Raw genomic sequence first — 22,803 nt, 5'->3', positions numbered from 1 at the left:
TCTCAACATTCAGACTCCTGATGCAGAGTTTTTATTTCTTTTGCCATGTTATTTGCTGTTGTGCTTTTGAAATTGCCGTTGTGTTTTTTGATTTGCTGTTGTGTTTTGCACTTCAGGGCCACCGTACCTTTCAAACTTACAGTGCTGGCCAAAAGTATTGGCACCCCTGCAATTCTGTCAGATAATGCTCAATCTCTCCCAGAAACGATTGCAATTACACATGCTTTGGTAGTAATATCTTCATTGATTTTGATTGCAATGAAAAAACACAAAAGAGAATGACAAAAATCATTATCATTTTACACAAAACTCCAAAAATGTGACGGACAAAAGTATTGGCACCCTCAGCCTAATACTTGGTAGCACAACCTTTAGACAAAATAACTGCAAACAACCACTTCTGGAATCCAATAATGAGATTCTTACAATGCTCTGCCTGAATTTTAGACCATTATTCTTTGGCAAACTGCTCCAGGTCTCTGAGATTTGAAGGGTGCCTTCTCCAAACTGCTATTTTCAAATCTCTCCACAGGTGTTCTATGGGATTCAGGTTTGGACTCAATGCTGGCCACTTTAGAATTCTCCAGTGCTTTCTCTCAAACTTCTCTTTTTGAAGTGTGTTTTGAGTCATTGTCCTGCTGGAAGAACCATGACCTCTGAGGGAGACCCAGCTTTCTTACACTGGGCCCTACATTATGCTGCAAAATTTGTTGGTAGTCTTCAGACTTCAATATGCCATGCACACAGTCAAGCAGTCTAGTGCCAGAGAAACATCAGGGAACCTCAGCCATGTTTGACTGTGGGGACCGTGTTCTTTTCTTTGAAGGCCTCGTTTTTTCCCCCCTGTAAACTCTATGTTGATGCCTTTCCCCATTAAAGCTCTAATTCTGTCTTCCATCTACTTCTGTCTGTTTTTGGCTTTCTCCACTATCTGCACAATCTTTAGTTGAAATCTTTCGTCAGTTTTTCTTTTCCGTCCACATCTAGGGAGGTTAACTACAGTGCCATGGGCTTTGCACTTATTGATGACACTGCGCACAGTAGACACAGGAACATTCAGGTCTTTGGAGATGGACTTGTAGCCTTGAGATTGCCCATGCTTCCTCACAATTTTGCTTCGCAAGTCTTCAGACAGTTCTTTGGTCTTGTTTCTTTTCTCCATGCTCAATGTGGTACACACAAGGACACAGGACAGAGGTTGAGTCAACTTTAATCCATTTTAACTGGCTGCAAGTGTGATTTAGTTATTGCCACCACCTCCACCACCATGTACCACAGGTATGTAACAGGTGCTGTTAATTACACAAATTAGAGAAGCATCACATGATTTGTCTAAGGGTGCCAATACTTTTGTCCGGCCCATTTTTTGAGTTTTGTGTAAAAAATAAATAAATAAATAAATAAATAAAATCATTCTCTTTTGTGTTATTTCATTGCATGCAAAATAAATGAAGATATAGTAACTACCAAAACATTTGTAATTGCAATCATTTTCTGGGAGAAATTGAGCATTATCTGACAGAATTGCAGGATATTTATTTGAATTGCAGCATATCTATAGTTGTATAGTAATAAAGTGTTATTAAGACACTTGCCTGTAGCAACATACACATTCCATAGCAGTTCACACCTGCAACTTCTCACCTGTAAGTTTTGTTTGGTAAGCCTCTTTGATTGACTTAGTCAGGCAAGGTGCCAATTTAAGCTATATGTCTGAACCTCCTTGAGTATTTACGAACCACCCGTAAGCCCAAAACGCAGGTGTTAAGTTTTTGTAATTTTTTTTTTCCTGTTACGATTTATCACAACCTATTACTGCACTGCATTCTTGAAGTGTAGGGGTTGCTGACCCACATTATAGTTTTCCTGCACTCCTTGAAGGAAAACAGCATGTTCTCTCCAGGCCGAACACATTCTGATGGGGTCACTCTTGTATCTCATAGTCGGTTAAGGCTTTCCGCATGGACGCCAGGCAGTATTGTACTTGAATGAGTTCGAAAAACAAAAGTTTGTGTTCGTGGACGAGCTTGTAAATTAGTTTATTCTGTTGCCAATGACGTGATATTGAACTGCAGTTGATTTTCATTCAAAAGTGCCAGGTTTCGCTAGGTGAAAAAATGCCTAAACACCCTGTAACCGGCCTCAATATATAGGGGGAAAAAACACAGCTCCTGGCAACTCGCGGCCATCAACAGTGTCATGGCTCACGCATCACCAAAATTTAACTCATGCTTGGAGGAGGGGGAAAGCACAATGAAGCGCTTTTGAGAGCATTATTAGCAGCTCCTAATGATAATATATGAGGGTAAGTCAATAAGTATCTGCACTAGGGGTGTGACAAAATATCGAAATGGTGATATATCGTAATACTTTGTAACCCAAAAGGTTATCGATATGCTCCTGCCAAGAATCGAGATATCGTTTTTAAAAGGTGTCAATGTTTAAAAAAATAAAAATAAAAAGGAACCAACAAGTTGCTACCAAAATCTTCTATCATAATAGTTTCTCAGTTAACTCTAAGGCTGCATTGACGGTGCACGACGCCCAATTGTTTTAGAATGGGGGTTTTCAGGGCATTTACTTGCGGTTCATTTTAGGGCATTTATAGGTCATTTCCTGTTGAGTTTGAGTCACTGCCTATTCATTTGGGTGATTCCCAGGTCACGTCCTGTTCTGTAACTCAAAATCAACAGGAAGTGACCCATAGAATACTCCAAAATCAACAGGAAGTAACTGAAGTTCAACAGGTAAATGACCTTAAATGGCCCCAAATTACTTTAATTAATCATTGCCTGGCATTGGCTGCCACTGACAGCCATAGACGTTCTATCCATTTGAAGTGGCGAATGAATTCGCTGCCATCCCTCCCACTTCAAATGGATTGGACGTCTACTAGTGATAAACTCACTCCATTCATAGCAGGAGCTTGTTTTTCTGTTTATTAGTTGTTGCTCAGAAAATCATTCTAGGATATTCTACAAATGTATCGATAATCGTTGTATCACCACATCGTCAGATAATCGTTATCGTGAGCTTTGTATCGCAAATCGTATCATATCGTGAAGTACCAAGAGGTTCCCACTCCTAATCTGCACTCCATTTTTTTTCATTTGATCATTGTTGTTTTCGTCACCAACTATTAAAAAAAATACAACAGAAGAAAAAGAAGGTAGACGAGGGTAATGTGTGGCGAGGGTTAAAATTGGGGTAGCGGCAAAACAATGGCGAAAACGACAATAAGTGACTAATTTCTTTCCAACAAACCTGCCGGCACTGTTTCAAAGGAGGCTTACGGGGAGAATAATTCCGATTCAGGGGCTCAACACACAGGAGACGATGAGCAATGGCGAAATGTGAAAGTCATCGCCATTAAAGCTGAAAGCCAACACAAGGGGCATGATGCGACTGCAGTGGCAAGCGACCTGCACTGCCCTCTACCTGTGCGTCATCGCTCGATTTTAAATTTTCCGGTCTTTTCTAAGCGGCAACAACTTCCCATTCTGCTGTTTTTTTTTTTTTTTAATTATTAATGTCCCGGAAATCATCCTCCATGTTGACTAAGTATCGCGTGTGGGTGTCAATTTCCGGGTTGGCCAGTGTCCTCGCAGGTGATTTGTCGATCAATAAATTTGTTGCTGATTGGTTGTAGTGCCAGGTGACAGCAACAGAAATAGAACAAAATTCTAACCTAATTTCTAAGCAGTATACTGGTTGATATCAAAACTGATAGAGAATAAAATATACAGTGCTATGAAAAAGTATCTTAACCTTTTGGAATTTCTCACATTTCTGCATAAAATCACCATCAAATGTGATCTGAACTTTGTCAATATCACACAGATGTAAAAACAATGTCTGCTTTAACTAAAACCACACAAACAGTTATAGGTTTTCATATTCTAATGAGCATAGCATGCAAACAATGACAGAAGGGGGAAAAATAAGTAAGTGAACCCTCTGTCTAAGGAGACTTAAAGAGCAATTGAAACCAATTTTTACCAAACAATTTAAGTCAGGTCTCGTCTGTGCCCAATCACCGATGAGAGGTTTAAACCTGCCCTGGGCACTACAAAACACACACCTGGTAAGAAATGTCTTGATGAGAAGCATTGTCTGATGTGCATCATGGCTCTGCCAAAAGAGCTGTCTGCGATCAAGGATTGTTGATTTGTATAAAGCTGGGAAAGGATACAAAACCATCTCTAAAAGCCTGGATGTTTATCAGTCGACAGTCAGAGAAGTTGTCTACTAATGGAGAGAGTTTGGAACTGTTGCTTCTCTCCCAAGGAGTGGCCGTCCTCCAAAGAAGACGCCAAGAGATCAGCGCAGAATACTCAGAGAGGTAAAAAAAGAACCCTAGCGTGTCTGCTGAAGACTTACAGAAATCACTGGAATAGTCCAATATCTCTGTGCACACATCGGCTATATGTAAAACTATGGCCAAGAATGGTGTTCATGGGAGGACTTCACAGAGGATTCCACTGCTGTCTAAAAAAAACATTGCTGCTTGTTTAATGTTTGCAGAATTTTGTGGACTGATTAAGACTGATTAAAAAAAAAAAGTTGAATTGTTTGGGAGTAACACACATCGTCATGTGTGGTGGAAAAATGGAACAGCTCACCAACTTCAACACCTCATCCCCACTGTGAAGTATGGTGGAGGGAGCATCATGATTTGGGGCTGTTTTGCTACCTCAGGGCCTGGACAACATGCAATCATTAATGGAAGAATGAATTCAAAGGTTTCTCAAGATGTTTTGGAGGAAAACCCGAGGCTGTCTGTCAGACAGTTGAAGCTAAAAAGAGGAGGGATGCTGCAACAAGACAATGATCCAAAACAGAGACGTAAAAAAAACTTCTGAATGGTTTCAGAAGAACAAAATACACTTTCTGGAATGGCCAAGTCAAAGTCCAGACTTGAACACTATTGAGATGCTGTCGCATGACCTAAAGACAGCGATTCATGCCAGACATCCCAAGAATCGGACTGATCTACAGCAGTTTTGTAGAGAAGAATGGGCCAAGATTAGTCCTGATCGGCAGCTGCAGGAAGCGTCTGGTTGAAGTTATTGCTGCCAAAGAGGGGAGCCACAAAATATTAAATGTGATGGTTCACTTACCTATTTTTCCCCCTTCTGTCATTGTTTGCATACTATTAGAATGTGAAAACCTATAAATGTTTGGGTGGTTTTAGTTAAAGCAGACATTGGTTTTTCAACTGTGTGATTCTGACAAAGATCAGATCACATTTAATGGTGATTTTATGCAGAAATGTTAGAAATTCCAAAAGGTTCAGATACTTTTTCATACCACTGTAGATTGATAAGTTGTAGTTTTATGCATTTATGATGAAGGTATTTATCAGTTAAAATTGGAGGAAAACTTTGCATGTCCATTTACAGTGTAAGCCCCTGAAGTTTGAAGTTAGGGGCCACTGGGCTACTAGTAAAAAATGTTAGTTTGAAGCCCTGTAGTAGGTTACGGTATTTAGTTGTGGTTTTACTTACTAATCCACTTAATATTACCACTATTGTACCTTTATGGCCCAAGTTCTGAAAGGCTTGGGTTCTTTGGACAAATACGTACAAATGAAATTGCAATATTGGGAGCAACAATTGGGAGAAAAGCATCATGAACTACTTGATTTTTGGAACAATGAACTTAAGAGTAAATTTGCTAGGAGTTGAAAGTTTTTTTATTACCTGGAAAATACTACATGATTGAGCAGCTTCCTATCTTGCTCACTTAGTAGTACCTTACTTGGCCATAGCGGAGAATGTTCGACACGATGCCTTCTTTGTCGCTAATTGTGGAGTCGAATGGCTTGCATTTGGCGTTTCTGCATTTTGAATGTAATTCTAAAAGTAAAGTAGAGAACTGTTGAAGAACTAGACATGATGTATGCTCTGAGTTTTCCAACTCAGCTGGTCTCAGTCGAGTCGAGTTGGACCCCCCGTGCCTGACCTAGTCAGTCTGCAGTTTTTACCTTCAAGCCCGAGTGGAGTTGCAAGTCGTTAAATTTGTGACTTTAGTTGACTTGAGTTCGAGTCCTTATGACTCAAGTTCAATTTTCCATGATAAGGCAAATTTCATTTTAACACACTATTGCGATAGGTTATCATGGTAACAATAACAATTAAATGCTGAATTTGCATGTTGCAGTGAGTTGGCAAGCACCATGTGGATAAAGTCCTGCACCGTGTTGATGAATTCCTGCTGGGACAGCTTATTTTGAAACTCAGCAACTATTCCGTCATCTTTGTCACTTTTGTCTTTATTAAATTCTCACCATATTGTAATCATTAAAGGCTCAGACTGGTGAAAAAAAAACAACATAAATATGCTTAGCATTTTAGTAATATGCGTTTAAAGAGGGATGAGGCCTTCATGTTCCTTTAGTTTCTTTTTTAACAAAAGAAAAAAAATACTCATGATGCTAGAAAGATAGTGTATCTTAGCAAGTCTAAAAGGATCAAGTGCATGGAATAACTCAATGGAATTTAGGCAGGGCTATTTTCCTAGTAACCCATTTGAGTTTGGTGCTTTGTTTTGTTTCTGGCGCTGTGCAGCACTGAGGCCAGAGGAGTTAATGTTCTTTGGTTTAGTCGTCAAGCTGGGCCACAATAGGCCTGGTGGAGCTTTAATCATTTCTCTGTCACCAGTGATAGAGATGCCAAACCCAGGGGGTGTAGGGTCACTTTTGGCCAGCCTTGATGTTGCCAAGGCAACAGTGCTGCTCATTCAAACCCAGGGGTCTGCAACCTGCGGCTCTAGAGCCACATGTGGCTTTATGATCTTTATGCCATGGCTCTTTGTGAAATTGGAAAATAAATGAGTATTTCATTTAAAATAGATCATTCATTTATACATCAAATTCTTACATCATTAAAATAAAACCATATATTTTGGCCACTTAAAATATGCATCATAAGCCCCATTATGTGACACATGGCACCAAAGTCTGAGTCAGCTGACCAATTTGGCAAACCATGGATAAATCCAAATAAAGACAGATTTAGTTTATTGCGAAAGCATGTGCTATATGAACTACAGTAGATCGAGAACTAATAGGGTTGACTGCTTACAATTATGTGTGAAAATTAAGGTGATGTCCACAATCCTGGTTCATTAAAATTAAAATGATCTGGACTAGTTTTACTCATAAGGTGGTGGAGCCTATCCCAGCTGACAATTAGCTATTACTAGCTGACTGCCTATCGCGGGGCACTAATAGACAAATAACTTTTTCACAACTTTTCAATCAACCAAAGATGCACGTTGTTGGGAAATGGGTGGAAATAAGAGTACCCGGAGAAAACCTACATAGGCATGTAGAGAACATGCTAAATCCACAAAGGAAAGCTAAGGCAGAGGAGAATGCTAACCGGAGGTGGGTACCAAAACTCAAGTAAGAGTAGAATGACTTCTTAATAATATTAATCAAGTCAAAGTAGTCATTCAAAAATTTACAGAAGTACAATTAAAAAAGTATTCGTTGAAAAGAATACTCGAGTAATGAGTAGGGTTGGGCATCTTTTGAAATGGAACGATTCCAGCTCCGATTCCGGTTCCATGTTTCGATTACTGTTCCAAATGATTCTCGATTCAGATTATTTTAAGAGGCAGGGATAAAAAAATAAATGAATAAATAAATAAATAAAGGCAGGGTAAAAAAAAAATCGATAGTTTAAAAATTTATTAGTTATTATTAGGGCTGTCAAAATTATCGCGTTAACAGGCGGTAATTAATTTTTATAATTATTCATTGTTAAAATATTTGACGCAATTAACACACATGCCCCGCTCAAACATTAAACTGACAGCACAGTGAAATGTGTACTTGTTGTGTTTTTCGGAGTTTTGTCGCGCTCTGCTGGCGCTTGGGTGCGACTGATTTTATAGGCTTCAGCACCCACGAGCATTGTGTAAGTAATTATTGGCATCAACAATGGGGGGCTACTAGTTTATTTTTGATTGAAAATTTTACAAATTTTATTAAAACGAAAACATTAAGAGGGGTTTTAATATAAAATTTCTATAACTTGTACTAACATTTATCTTTTAAGAACTACTGTGGTGGTCCTAGCCCACACTCCCCTCTACTGGCTTTTATTGTTGTTACACTTCCTGTTTTATGTGGAATGAGTTCAACCTTGGCAGACCTGGGAGCGCACCTGCACCTCATCACAATCAACACTACTTTTAAGGAGTGGCATGGGCAGCAAGCAGGTGCCAGATGATTCCGCCAGTCACCATTGGTACATCGGCCAACTAAGCCTGTAGTTTGTAACTCTCGTCTTGGAACTCTTAACTAATTCTGTTTTTTGCCATCAGGACATCCACCCATCACAGCCCTCGCCACCGCCACAGCCACAGCCATTGACCATTCAACCCACCAGCTGCTCAACACCTTGCCCTTGTACAATAAATATCACTTCACACTCCATCTGTTTCCGGCTCGCATTTTGGTCCACATCAACTTTACCTACCTTGCCGTAACAACTACAAGTCTTTCTATCCATGGATCGCTTTAACAGAATGTTAATAATGGTAATGCCATCTTGTTGATATATTGTTATAATAAGCAAATACAGTACTTATGTACCGTATGTTGAATGTATATATCCATCTTGTGTCTCATCTTTCCATTCCAACAATAATCTACAGAAAAATATGGCATATTTTCTAGATGGTTTGGATTGCGATTAATTGCAATTAATTACGATTAATTAATTTTTAAGCTGTAATTAACTCGATTAAAAATTTTAATCGTTTGACACCCCTAGTTTATATCAATGTCTTCACTTCTCGATTTTTTTTATAACTGTATGAATTTAACATTTATTATTATTCATTTGAATTTAAAAATTATTATTATTATTTATTATGAATACAATTAATATGAAATTTATGACTTATGTGAACTTCTCACAGGGTTATTTTTAACTTGTATATAAATATCAGTCTTTGAACTCATGTGATGAAGTTTCTTTACACAGGAATGCACTTTCACAAAGTTTTTTTTTCAAAAGCTCACAGAGAAAAAAAATCCGTATATTCTTTTGCCACACATGCACCTTAGCTGGGAGCTACAACGAAGCACTAGTATAAATTCTTCTATTGATTATAATTTGATGTAGATGAGGCAAAATAATAAGGTTTCCTTATTTGTAAAACCGATTCTTTTGTGTTTACAGACACATGCAATGTTTATGTTGTGACAATACCAGTTAGGCCAGTGAGTGGCGCTGTAGGAGTGTGTACGTATAATGCGGAGAAGAAGAGATGAGAGCGTCTGGCTAGGATGCTTTGTGATGTGATGCTATGTTTTCATTGCTACGAGTTCATTAAAAAAACTAATCGAATGCTTCATATGGCTGCTTCTTTCTAAATAAGCAACACAACAGATTCTAAAAGAAAAATCCTTTTAATACTGTTGATTTTAACAGAGGCGTCTACTGCTTTAGGTTGGCGGCCGTTTACTAACGCCAGCGTGTCTGTCATTTTGCATCTAGTTCTGTTTACATGTGATATCGACCATAGCCCGACGTAATAAAATTTATTCTCATACTATTCAATCCATCCATCATCTACTGCTTAATCCGGGCTCTGGTCAGACGAAGACAAACGTATTGTATTGTTTTACTTACCTGGTTGTGATGCATCAACGTGTCAACTACGTAGCACTCAGCTAGCTTTGCACTTGGCACTTAGGCTATATTCCATGAAGCTGGTCGTTCATAATTGGTCGAGCAGCCACCTCTGCATGATATAGTTGTGTTGCAAATGTTGCACTGAGCTAACTGGTCTTTTTTTGCAAAATAAGCTAAACTTTTGAGTGCCGCCGTCGCCGCATGGTGTCCATGATTGTAGTCAAGTTCCAATTCACAAACATGCGCTTCATTGTGAGTAACTGCTTACAATGTGTGATTTTTTTTCTTTTTTAAATTGTTTTTTTTTTTTTTTTCCTCAGAACAACTTAATCTATAAGAACTGTTATTAATCTACTGTACTATAACATATAACATCACCTCATTAGGCCAAAAGGATGACACAAAAATCATCGAATTCAGAACCAGAACAACATTATGAAACACCTGTCCAAAGAGCATGAGTGCCCTCTGGTGGAGAAAAAACATTGTTACCTATGATTGGTACAATGGAGTCATGGTTATGATTGAAGCGTTTCATTGGTGAAACTGAGACAGCCACTGTTGGCATCTCTGGCATAAAATAAAGTCAATATGAAGAATAAAGAGGAAAAATGTAATGACTCTAGTGTGGCCCAAAGCAGCAGAGTAAGAGTAGCGTTTGTTCTTCACTAATCTACTCAAGTTAAAAAAAAATGCATGGTAAAACTACTCTAAGAAGTAGGTTTTTCTCAAAAGGTTGCTCAAGTAAATGTAACGGAGTACATGTAACGCATTGCTACCCACTTGTGGTGCTTACCAGTCATCCACCATGCCACCCTCTTATGAATTATAACTTGTAGACGGACAGTGCAGCACAATAAACTGCGCTTCACCTAGACGGCAATAGGCATAATTAGATCATCATTATTTCAGTATACAGAATATACTTTGGGTGACATTGTAGCTTTTCTATTTTGAAGTATTGAAGTATAAAAGCCTTGGCTCACCCAATTTTCATGTTTCTAGTTTAAGGACGTTAAATGCTGCTAAAAGTCTGGCAAGTTTGTATTGTATATTCATTGCATTGAGTATTCATGTTAAAATCGCATGGGACAGTCAGCAGTGTCATGTACACGAGTGATTTAAGGTTACAGATTAGACTCTATGGAGCAGGATGTTCGTGTAAGAGGGATGGGTAATACATTGCAGTGTATATCCTAGGTCGGCAATTTACTTATGGTGGTCAGGCAGTGCAGGGTGGCACATAAAGAGCTTTACCTGTACACAATGCTGTTTTGGTAACATGAAGAATTTATTCTATTACTTATCATTTTGATATTTTGATATTATATATGAATGTACACAAGTGATTAAAGTAATATGAACAAGTACAAAAACATATAACACTAGGGATCAATTGAAAAATTGGGGGTGGTGGTGGGGGGGGGGGGGTTTACAAATTTTGGATTAAAGAACAAAGCGGTTACTGAGGCATCCGTGAGGCATCATTTGATTAAATCTGAGTGTTTTATTTCATCCTCTCAGCAGGCCTGTAAAAACAGCATGTTAATTCTGCTTTTGTTTTGCTGCTGTTGTTGACAAACTGACAAACCCACAAGCATCAGTACCTCAGGAACTGGCATCTGAGGTGTCCTGTAATGATTCATTAATCAAGTACTAAAGATTAGACTAAAGACTGTGTGCAACTCCAGATCAACAATTGTTACACTAAATGCCTCCCAAAATGTCCCCCACATCAATCTTAGACAGTTTAGCCTCCTGGACTATGCCACTTTAATAGAAATTGTGTCAAAATTAAAGCCCAGAAAATACTGCCTTGACATCCTTCCTTCAAACTTTTTCAAAACTGTTTTTCATTGCATAACCCCAGACATATGTACATCAGATTATAAATCCTACTCTTCATAATGCATTTGTAGCGGCCGATAGTTTTGTGCGCCAAATTTTCGGTCACATCTCTACTTTTAACATTGAACAAGATGAACCAAATGAACCAGATGTTATTTAATTATTTGACCAATTACAATATTTTCTCGGATTTTGGCATGAGATGAATTAAGATGTGATTGGCCATGTCAGAGCAGACACTACTCTTTCTTACAATGAAAGAATCTTGAAAACCCAAAATGAGCAATTGCAGACTGGAAGGAGATCAAATTGAGAAATATTTCTGACAGGCTAAATATAAATATTGCTGGAATATCCTGGAAAAAGTAAATTTCACATGAAGACTCAATTCAAAAATCACGATCCTCCTTTCACATAAATTTAAACACATTTTGCATTGCTAAAGCACAAGTTGCAAAAGAACTTTGCTGATCTTCTTACATTAAAGCTCATGCAATGCAAAATGCTTGCCAGAGTAAGCAAAACCTGAACACACTTGGCTTCATTTGTTAAACAAAATGGCTAAAAGTTGAAGACACTAGCCCCAAATGATGTGATCACACCTATAAAGTCAGTTTAGAGTGCAGTTTGCTAAAAGGTTCCAAATGAACACAATGGATGGTGGCAGAGTCGGGGGATTACTGCAATAGATTTGCAGACTCTTTTAAACAACAAACCTTTGCAAAACAATTTGCCACGGTGCAATACAAACCCAGCATCCCATGTGCAATACAACTGTTGTGCAATACAACTGTCATATTCAATAAATCATTTATATGTATCCATGCCGTTCTCTTTATACTTAGACCTGTACGTTCTTTAATTTTTATTCATTCATTCATTTCATTCATTCATTTTTTTTTTTGTATTTGTATTTTTATATTTAAATTTTGTATTCTTTTTACTAACATGGAGAAGCTGCAATTTAATTCTGCATCTTGTGAAATGACGATAAAGGGTGTTCTGATTCTGTAATGTGCGTGTGCACTTGTGTGAGAGTATGTGCACATGCGTGCATGTCTGTAGGCGCGTCTGCTTGTCCGTGTGTTGTACATGTGCATGTGAGTACGTGCACATGCATGCATGTTTGCAGGTGTTCTACACGTGCGTGTGTGTGTGTGTGTGTACTGCCATAGGCCCAAATACAGTAAATCACAAACTTCACACCCTGAACATGTTTTCGTTGAGTGCTGTTGTGTCTAATGGGCCTATCAAAAAACCACGCCCCCAAATCAGAAAACTCTGACACCAAATGCAGAGGTGTATAGGAGTGCACTGTGTGGTCATGACTGAAAACATATTGTTTGTAACTATAAAATGACAAAAACACGAGGATTTAACACTGTACCTGTAATTCTGACACCAGTTACCCTGAAAGATTGAGGGGAGGAAAGCTCACCAAATGCAGGCTATGGATAAGGCTCTGTCGTCGACCACATAAACAACTCATTGTCAAGACAGTCAACAAAGACTTGCTGAAAGCTAAGTTAATTATTGATTTGTACAAAAAAAAAATAATAATAATGATAATTGCTAGCATGTAGTAGAAACGTAGACTTAACTATTAACGTTTGCTAACATTTGACTGCTGACTTATTTACTAGCCTCTCACTACACAAATAGAATAAAATGGAACTAATCTAAGCTGTCAAGACCCCAGCACTAAAAGGTCCACAGTAAACACCGCAAACTTTCTGAAGAGAAAGGAATATGTACTTACATTTGGTCACGGACGCACATGAAGGAAAGTTCCCCTCACACACACCTAGCATGTGGCTGCGGTCAATTCGACAGCACACCGCTCTCTCAACGTTGAGCATTTATTTAAGCATTTATTCATGTTGCACATGTATGTTTATGATTTAAGTTGTTTATTTAGCACGTCTGGATAATATTGAAAATCCAAATGAATGTAAAAAACTGCTTATTCATCCTCACAGAATATTTGAGAGAAAAAAATCTGACAGAACATATGAGATTTGTATATGTCGCCCTCTAGTTGTTGGCCGCCATTATTGGGGTGTTTGCACGCCTATTGCAGCCCAGCGTTAGGCAATGTAAATACTAACGTTAACTGATGTTGGCTGTGTGCTGCGGGCGGCACACTTTAGCAATGGCGGACGGGGTACTTCCAGTCGTTTTGCTTGGATTAGTCACTTACTTGATAGATATTCGGCCTGTGGGGTTTCTCGTTTTAAAGTTGCGAGGAGTAGCATTTTGCTTTGATTATAATAATGTTCTCCTCTCTGTAAAGTTTAATGCCATTGACATACCGCTCCACTGCATACAACAACTCTCCCTGCTTCAAGACGAATTCAGTTAAAAACAAAAAACAAACAAAAAAAACATTTAATTAAAAAAAAAAAAAAACTGGTCTATTGCCATCTGTGGTAGTACAAATTCAGAAATTTGAACTCCCGCCACCATCCATAAATCGTTTACTTTGTCACTGTCACTGAAAGAATTTAACACAGCCTTGGGTTGTCAGAGTTTACCTATGGGTTGGGCCTTTGCAATAGGTCCATTGATTCCCTGTTTTTGCATAAAGTTGTGTAATTTGTTACAGTTCAGCAGTGCACATACAGCATTTTCTTCAGAATTACACTCTTACAGTATCTGTAACTCACAAATCTAAATGCCCGATCCTCAACGGAGATGTATTCTAAGAACATCAGTTAAGTTTCTAACATTATGCATTGGAAGTTGTGAAACAAAGAACCTTCTCACACATTGGATATTGGGTTTTTGTAATTGTTTTGCTTGCTGTATTGTGTATTGATGTGTTTACACTTTTGAAAGCTTTGAGCTGCTCTTTTTGTGTGAAACAGAGTTTTGAAAAGACTGTGGTTTTGTTCACATAGCTTTAGAAAATTGTTTTGTGTTTAAAGTATGGAGTAAATGAGGAAAATTTTGGGTTTAGCAATTGAGAAGAACTGTAAAGAAAAACAAGCTCAAATATCAGAATTTATATCGATACTGACAGATATCCTGATTTAGGTATATATTTCAAATTGGAAATGAAAAAATCGGTGCACCCCTAGTGACACTATACTGTAAACATACCTGCCACACTGTGCCTTTCATCTGAGTAACTTTAAAGAGGATCCACAGAGGCACCAGCAGAACACAGAACAGTCCAAGGCACCAGCCCAGAGCGTAGGCCCAGGTTGGGTAGACGTAGGTTTTGTTGAATTTGAGAGGCTTGTATCTCACCAAGGAGAAGACAAAGGTACCCTAGCAAATAACAAAACAGATTTAAGCGCTCGTCGGTCATCTTGCTTTCATCATTACTCCAGTTATGTGGGGCTCAGGGCTGCAGTTTCCTGTAAATTTGGAGACGTTTTCCTTGAGATTTCAGGATGATGAGCAAAGGAAACATTGCGGTAAGCTCATCCAAGTAGTTGGAAACTTTGTATAGGAATAATTTTTAAAATAATTTTGGACAATTTTGATTTGCTGAATCCAAATATTATATTGGTTTTGCTCAATTTTTTATCAAAGGCTAGAATTTTCACATTTTCGTTTACTTGTGAAGGTGTTTTTGGTAACAGGGGTTGTCAATTACAGTAACATTTGGAAAGTAGGGAAGAATGAAAATCAGATTTTTAAGAAATGGAATTAACAAGACAATTGGGGTGCCATTTTCAGATTCAGCAATGCAAAACGGTCTTAATAGAAGTGGAAAAAACACACACAAAAAACCCTATTGGACAGTATGTTTTTTATCGTCAGAAATTAATTTAAATGTAAACTGTATTTCAAAACATGTATAATATTAGTGTTTAGTATTTAGATGTATTGGTTGATGTGCTTAAGACAACAAATATCTACATTTGGCTAATCAGTATACTTAATTACAGAAAAATGTTTTGTTCTATGTTCTGTTACGAGGAAGACTACAGAACATCCATGAAAAGTTTCCAAATTCTTGGATTTTTCAAGTGTTGGGTGTTAACAAGTCATTCCCTTAAATGACATGACAGCATGACCGCACACATGAATGACAAGACACAACTGCTATAGCTTTTTTAAGCTGTGTTTTGTTAACCTAAATTTTAAAGGAGCTACCCAGAAGGTTGTAAAACCATGTGGTTGCTCCGGGCCAATTTAAATCATGAAAAATTTTGACACTATGGATCCAAGGGGTTCTCAGTTCACGACAGTTTCAACATGTTGGGATGTTACGAATGTCGTTGAATAAGTAAGGAGTAAGTGTGGAGTAAGTTTCTGAACATGTACTAGTAGTTTTTAGTTTTCAGTGCTTTAAATGATCTCCTCTGAATGGAATGCCCTCCTGGGGCTCCATGCAAGGCGGACTATGGACTATTATTATTCAATTCTTTTATTTATTTATTTATTTATTTTACTTTTTTCAGAAAACAGTAGAGACAAATTACAATCACAATCAGACACAACAAATTCATCAAGAAAATGTATAGTTGCCTGAATGTATCTTTTGCAGATTACCATGACCTGTATACGGCTGTTTTTTTTCCTTAGGATTTTTTGTTTTATGGCTTGGCCAACAGATGAGATTGAGGTTGTCAGAGATGACGTGATCCGCAGTGAGAGCACGAAGCTGTTCTTAAATTCACCTCCAGGTGCTACTTGGACACATCATCAGTAATGAACCAGAGGGTTTTTTTGGGTCTTTGATCATCATCAACACTCGCTCTGGCGACCCAGCCAGGGTTGATCAGCCCCCGACTTGTGTCCAAGCGGCCTGCTACTCCAAGGATCCCCCCTCTGGATCCAGCGTTCGTGACTGGCCAGCAAAACCTCGACACCCCACCTCAACTGGTTCGCAGCGGGCTTTCCAGCCATTGCTCCGGCACTCGGTCACCAACTCCACATATTTAGCCTTTTTACGTTTGTTGGCCTCCTCCAGTCTGTCTTCCCAGGGGACATTAAGCTCAACCAGGACCTCATGCTTTGTCGACTTTGATATTAACACCATGTCTGGACAGAGCAAAGTGGCCAGGATGTTCCCTGGGAACTTGAGCTGTCTCCCCAGGTCAACTTGGAGTTTCCAGTCCTGTGCGGTGGTGAGAAGCCCCCCAGCGATACTTGGCTTATGTTGTGCCTGTTCCCAAGCTCTGACAAAGCAAGTACAGTGGGGCAAATAAGTATTTAGTCAACCACCAATTGTGCAAGTTCTCCTACTTGAAAAGATTATAGACGCCTGTAATTGTCAACGTGGGTAAACCTTAACCATGAGAGACAGAATGTGGTAAAAAAAAAAAAACTGAAAATCACATTGTTTGATTTTTAAAGAATTTATTTCCAAATTAGAGTGGAAAATAAGTATTGGGTCACCTACAAACAAGCAAGATTTCTGACTGTCAAAGAGGTCTAACTTCTTCTAACGAGGTCTAACGAGGCTCCACTCGTTACCTGCATTAATAGCACCTGTTTTAACTCTTTATCGGTATAAAAGACACCTGTCCACAAGCTCAGTCAGTCACACTCCAAACTCCACTAGGACACCAGAGACAAAATTGTAGACCTGCACCAGGCTGGGAAGACTGAATCTGCAATAGGTAAAACGCTTGGTGTAAAGAAATCAACTGTGGGTGCAATTATTAGAAAATGACATACAAGACCACTGATCATCTCCCTCAATCTGGGGCTCCATGCAAGATCTCACCCTGTGGCGTCAAAAGGATAACAAGAACGGTGAGCAAAAATCTCAGAACCACACGGGGGGACCTAGTGAATGACCTACAGAGAGCTGGGACCACAGTAAAAAAGGCTACTATCCTGCACTGCCAGACGTGTCCCCCTGCTGAAGAAAGTACACGTCCAGGCCCGTCTGCGGTTGGCTAGAGAGCATTTGGATGATCCAGAAGAGGACTGGGAGAATGTGTTATGGTCAGATGAAACCAAAAAAGAACATTTTGGTAGAAACACAGGTTCTCATGTTTGGAGGAGAAAGAAGCATTTAAAAGTCCTGGAGTGGCCTAGCCAGTCTCCAGATCTCAACCCCATAGAAAATCTGTGGAGGGAGTTGAAAGTCCGTGCTGCCAGACGACAGCCCCAAAACATCACTGTTCTTGAGGAGATTTGCATGGAGGAATGGGCCAAAATACCAGCAACAGTATGTGAAAAGCTTGTGAAGAGTTACAGAAAACGTTTGGCTTCCATCATTGCCAACAAAGGGTACATAACAAAGTATTGAGATGAACTTTTGGTATTGACCAAATACTTATTTTCCACCATTATTTGCAAATAAATTCTTTAAAAATCAAACAATGTGATTTTCTGTTTTTTTTTCCCACATTCTGTCTCTCATTGTTGAGGTTTACCCATGTTGACAATTACAGGCCTCTCTAATATTTTCAAGTGGGAGAACTTGCACGATTAGTGGTTGAATAAATACTGATTTGTCCCACTGTACATGTAGAGGCAAATGCACTAAAATGCTTAGGGCTAAACATCCTGAGTAATGGCCAGAGCAATATATCTGGATGTCCCAGATTCCCTTCCTCGTGACATCAGTAAGACCCATTGTCCCATTCACCTACAAAATTTTATTATTATATATATTAAAATTTATTATAATAATATATATTCTACATAATCTAAAATGTTTTTTAACACGTAAAAAAAAGAGTGAGTCTTAGAACATATATTTATATATACTGTATATACGTATGTATTTAAGATATTTATCAGTAAAATAATGACTAGAGGATTGTCAATTGGGAGATATTTGGCTGAATTTATTAAGTTCTATGTGCGTTTTCGTTAACATTCCTTTTAAAGGCCTCAGCTTGTTTTTTTTCAACCCTTCAGATGTAGTTTTTTAAGCTACATATATCTTGAATTGTCTTATATGAGACCTGACCGGAAAAAAGGATGATGCACGCATGCTACAAGGGCAAGCTGGATGACAACTGGTCACTGGAAACTAGTACCCAAAGCTGGGAGCTAATGTACAGAATTCAAAGCTGCTATAACTTAGTTAGCCAAATGGGAAAGTCAGTGAGCAGACGATTACCCCAAACTATGAGTAAAAGGCTGTGTACATGCTTCGAAAGTTGAAAAATAACGTGACAAAGTGGCCGTTGTCAAGCTGAAGTTATGTAACATTGTAGCTTTCCAAAATGAAGGGTGCTTCTGTTAACACTAAAGGACTGTGCAACGCTGCTGGCTGTGAAGGTGGTTTTGAAACAACGTAAGGTTGCCAACAGTTCCTTGAAAAACTGAATCGTTCTATTGCCAGAAACAAAAGTATGCTTCCTCATTGAACTTACAAGAGCTTTGTCCTGTATTATCCTGAAACCCGAAAACAGTGTTTTATTTGTAGAATGAACGAATACTGTTCGGGTGAATTTTAAGAATATGTACGAAACGTAGTCCCTGCCACTCCTGCTTTGTGATCATTGAGCTGACAGAACACTCACATTCGAGTATGACAATACAAAAATCCTACACATCTTACTGGTCGAAGTACTGTCGCTTGTCATGAAGATAACGGAAGACATCATTGCAAGTTTACGTTGGCACTTTTTTGTAGTTTTTATTTACCTTAGTTTAATGTTTGCACTTTTCTTACTACACAATATCGTCTGCCTTTGAGTCCCATGATAACGCCAGCCTAATTAGTAACTTGGTGTCTCGAAAACGCTGTAATTTTTTTTTTTAACAATTACTTATTTTTAGAGCTGCCATTATTACTCCAGAGTGCGGACTTCAAAGTCCAAAAAGTTTTTATTTGGCACTGATAGGCAACAGAAAACCAGAAATATGATATTTATCCATGCCTTTGTGCGCACGAGACACTCGAGGGCAATTATGCTCTTGGGATTGGATGACTATCTCTTCACATCTGTATACCTTTCTAGTCGGAATTGGAGGATTTTGGTAAGAAAAAAATGACCTAATATGGTAATGCAATAGGTTATAGTGTAATAAAAAAGTTTATATAAATGACTTTTAGCTGAGCAAAATATACCAAGTAGGATACCCAGGGCATTCTAAACATTTTACAATGGTATATAGATAGAGATCATAGACTTCATAATGATATTCACAGGGCACACTCCCCAGTCACTATGCCACGCCTTCAAGAAGGGGGCCGCCCCAAACGCTGCTTCAGTCGGTCGCAGTTATTCTCAAACACACGCAGCGATCCAACACTGGATTTAGGTTGAAAAAGAACGAAAGCTGTACATACAAACAGGAAGAATTGTCTCAGGAGGGATTTGTTTTCAAGGTGATTATTATATTTTTCGTACCATGCATGCATTTTAAAACGTTGTGAAAAAAAAATCAATGGGAGAAGGTAACCGCTACGGCATTGGCATCATAATTCGCAACATTTACGCAACATAAATGCTAACTGCCCGTTTTTTTGCTTTTAACCAAGAATCGAGACTGTTTTACGTCCATATCTCTAAAGAATTCAGGGATTTAAACATTTATTCACAAGAATTTTCAACGTAAAAAGCTCTTTGTGGTGATAAGGTGGCACTACAGTGGCTTAAAAAATAGCAGCACAGTCGACATATTTACGTAAAATAAATGATAACTGCCCGGTTCATTGCTCTTTTATCAATGAATCGAGACTGTTTTACGTCCATATCTATAAAGAATTCAGGGATTTGAGCATTTATTCACAAGAATTTTCAATGTAAAAAGCTCTTTGTGTTGATAAGGCAGTGCCACAGTGGCTTAAAGACTAGCAGCACATTCGACATTTACGTAAAATAAATGCTAAAACCCGGTTCTTTGCTCTTTTAACAAAGAATTGAGACTGTTTTATATCATATATTTTATATCATATCATATTTACAAAGAATCCAGGGATTAAAGCATTTATTCACAAGAATTTTCAACGTAAAAAGCTCTTTGTCTGTGTTTCCACTCGGTCAGCTTTAACGGAGATAGGCCCCCAATTAATCGGCCCCGCGCCCTGTGTCCCGTTAATGTATTATGAAGTCTATGTAGAGACATAAAAAAAAAAAAAAAACGCTCAGGATCTTAAGGGTTGCAATTATCCCATTTAAATATACTGTATATATAAACAGGGCAGATATTTGATTGTCGTCATTTAAAAACAAAATGTATTGACCCTTTGATGCATGCATTATGAAATCCTTGGGGTTTTTATTCTTCCTAGGACATTAGAAAAATATTTTTAGTAGCTGTCCACTGTAGTGTCCGCTATGCACTAGAGTGTGAAAAATACATTGCAGATAATTTTTGCTTTTCGATGTGCTAATATCACTCAAATGTGCTCCTACCCATATTTTTTGGACTATTAAGTCGCACTAGCCAAAAATGCGCGATGAAAAGGAAAAGAAACATATATAAGTCGCACCGGAGTATAAATTGCATTTTTGGGGGAAATGTATTTGGCAGAATCCAGCACCAAGAACAGACATTATCTTGAAAGACAATTTACAATAAAAATACAAAAGAGAACAAAAAGGTGAATAAGTGTACGGTATGCTAACATTACATCACGCATAAACAACAAACTGAGAACCTGCCTGGTATGTTAATGTAACATAGAGTTAATGAGATAACTATAGCATACAGAACATGCCAAGAAGCAACGATTATATAATAATGTGTTAATAATTTCACACATAAGTCGCTCCAGAGTATAAGACGCACTCTCTGCCAACCTATGAAAAAAAAACTGCGACTCATAGTCCGAAAAATACGGTACTTACTTCAGGTTTGAATCAATCTAGGAAAAAAATCACTTTCGGTGTCAGTTATTGGGCCAGCCGGCTCTACTAATGAGGCGTCTTTTTTTTTTTGACAACCCTAACGCCAAGTAAGACAACTACAGTATTCATTTCTTCTGCAGTAACACTATTGTGTATATCTACTTGGTGAACAAGATACAGTACATTCACTGGCCAAAAATGTGAATTATACTCCGTTGCGACCTGTATGTGTGTGTTTTTTTTTTTTTGCCATCATGAGGAATTTTTTGAGGAATGTCCCAATCACATGATCGAAAATCGGGCCGATCGCCCCATTTTTCAGAGGATGTAAATCAGGTGAAAAGGATCATGTTTTTAATTTAAAATATATATTTATGTTTTTCTGCTTCATGCTCATACAACGCCACACCTTCCCTCCTGCAAAGTAGTGCGGCCAAATTGCCCAGTGCAGCTTGCGTTTGGTACTTAAAGTAAATGATGATTGACAGGTTTGTAGCTTTGATCTTGCCAGAAAAGCTTGGTAGAGCTACAATCAAAGGCAGAAATGTGTCAATCATTGTTATCTTGCAGCCCGGTCGTAAGTGTGCTGTGGCAACTCATTAGTTAAGTGAGAGGCTGTTCTCTGCAGCGTGAGTGAATTTGCATGGACTCACTCAATGAAGCATTTAATAAAGAAAAGCATTTTTCAACATTATTCTTGTTTGAAAATAATTCAGACAGGGACAGTCCTGTAACACGTTTGGAATGTTTGTTCAAAATAAAAATAAAAATTTAAATTAAAAAAGTACTGTTTTAAACTAAAAAATAACATATGGTAACATTATTTTTCAAAATAATACTCATTATCGTATTTTTTTTAAATTAAAAATGAATGTATAAATTAATACAGTGGAAATAAAACTTAATAAATGAAGTTATAACAAATAAAAATAGAAATACACACTGCTTATTGTCCCAAGTAACACTCTGACAATATATATTTTTTTCATAGTATTTGTAGTAGTATATTCATAGTAGGGGTGTAACAAAATAAAATATTGAAATGGTGATATATCTTGATACTTCTCCGATACTTCTCCGATACGTGATACGTCTCCCAAAAGGTTATCGATATGCACCTGCCAAGAATCGCTGTATCATTTTTAAAAAAAGGTTTAAAAACCTTTTAAAAAATAAAAAGGAACCAACAAGATGCTACCAAAATCTTCCACGAGAAAAATGTTTTTCAACTCGATGGCTGCCATTGACTGTGATAGACATCCAATCAAGTTAGACTGGGAGGGGCGGATGAACGTTGGCTCAATCGGACTTTCACAGGCTATTTTCTGTTCATTTTAGGGCATTTACAGGTCACTTCCTGTTGAGTTTGAGTGACTGCCTATCCATTTGTAGAGATTCCTGGGTCACTTCCTGTTCTGTAACCCAAAATCAACAGGAAGAGACCCAGAAATGCCCCCAAATCAACAGGAAGAAACTGAAAATCAACAGCAAAATAGCTGAAATCATCCAAAATTAAACTCATTGGCTGCCATTAACCGCCACAGACGTCCAATCTGTTTGAACTGGGAGCTCCCAGTTCA

The 22,803-nt window shown here is 38.2% G+C and overlaps 1 protein-coding gene across 2 annotated transcripts in view; it reads right to left on the bottom strand.

The window, feature by feature from the left end:
* LOC130921276 (sodium- and chloride-dependent GABA transporter 2-like) overlaps positions 1-22,803 on the bottom strand; it is a 93,890-nt gene that overhangs the window by 9,995 nt on the left and 61,092 nt on the right. The window contains exon 14 of one of the 2 annotated variants that reach the window (XM_057844962.1): positions 14,604-14,774. In XM_057844962.1, coding sequence (XP_057700945.1) covers positions 14,604-14,774 — 171 coding nt within the window. Of the gene's footprint in view, positions 1-14,603; positions 14,775-22,803 lie in introns of those variants that run through there. The other variant, XR_009064323.1, reaches the window with a different exon arrangement.

This window comes from Corythoichthys intestinalis, chromosome 9, assembly GCF_030265065.1.
Source record: "Corythoichthys intestinalis isolate RoL2023-P3 chromosome 9, ASM3026506v1, whole genome shotgun sequence".
Taxonomy (NCBI): Eukaryota; Metazoa; Chordata; class Actinopteri; order Syngnathiformes; family Syngnathidae; genus Corythoichthys; species Corythoichthys intestinalis.
Note: the sequence above shows the minus strand (reverse complement) of the source record. Positions and strands in the feature narration are given on the sequence as shown.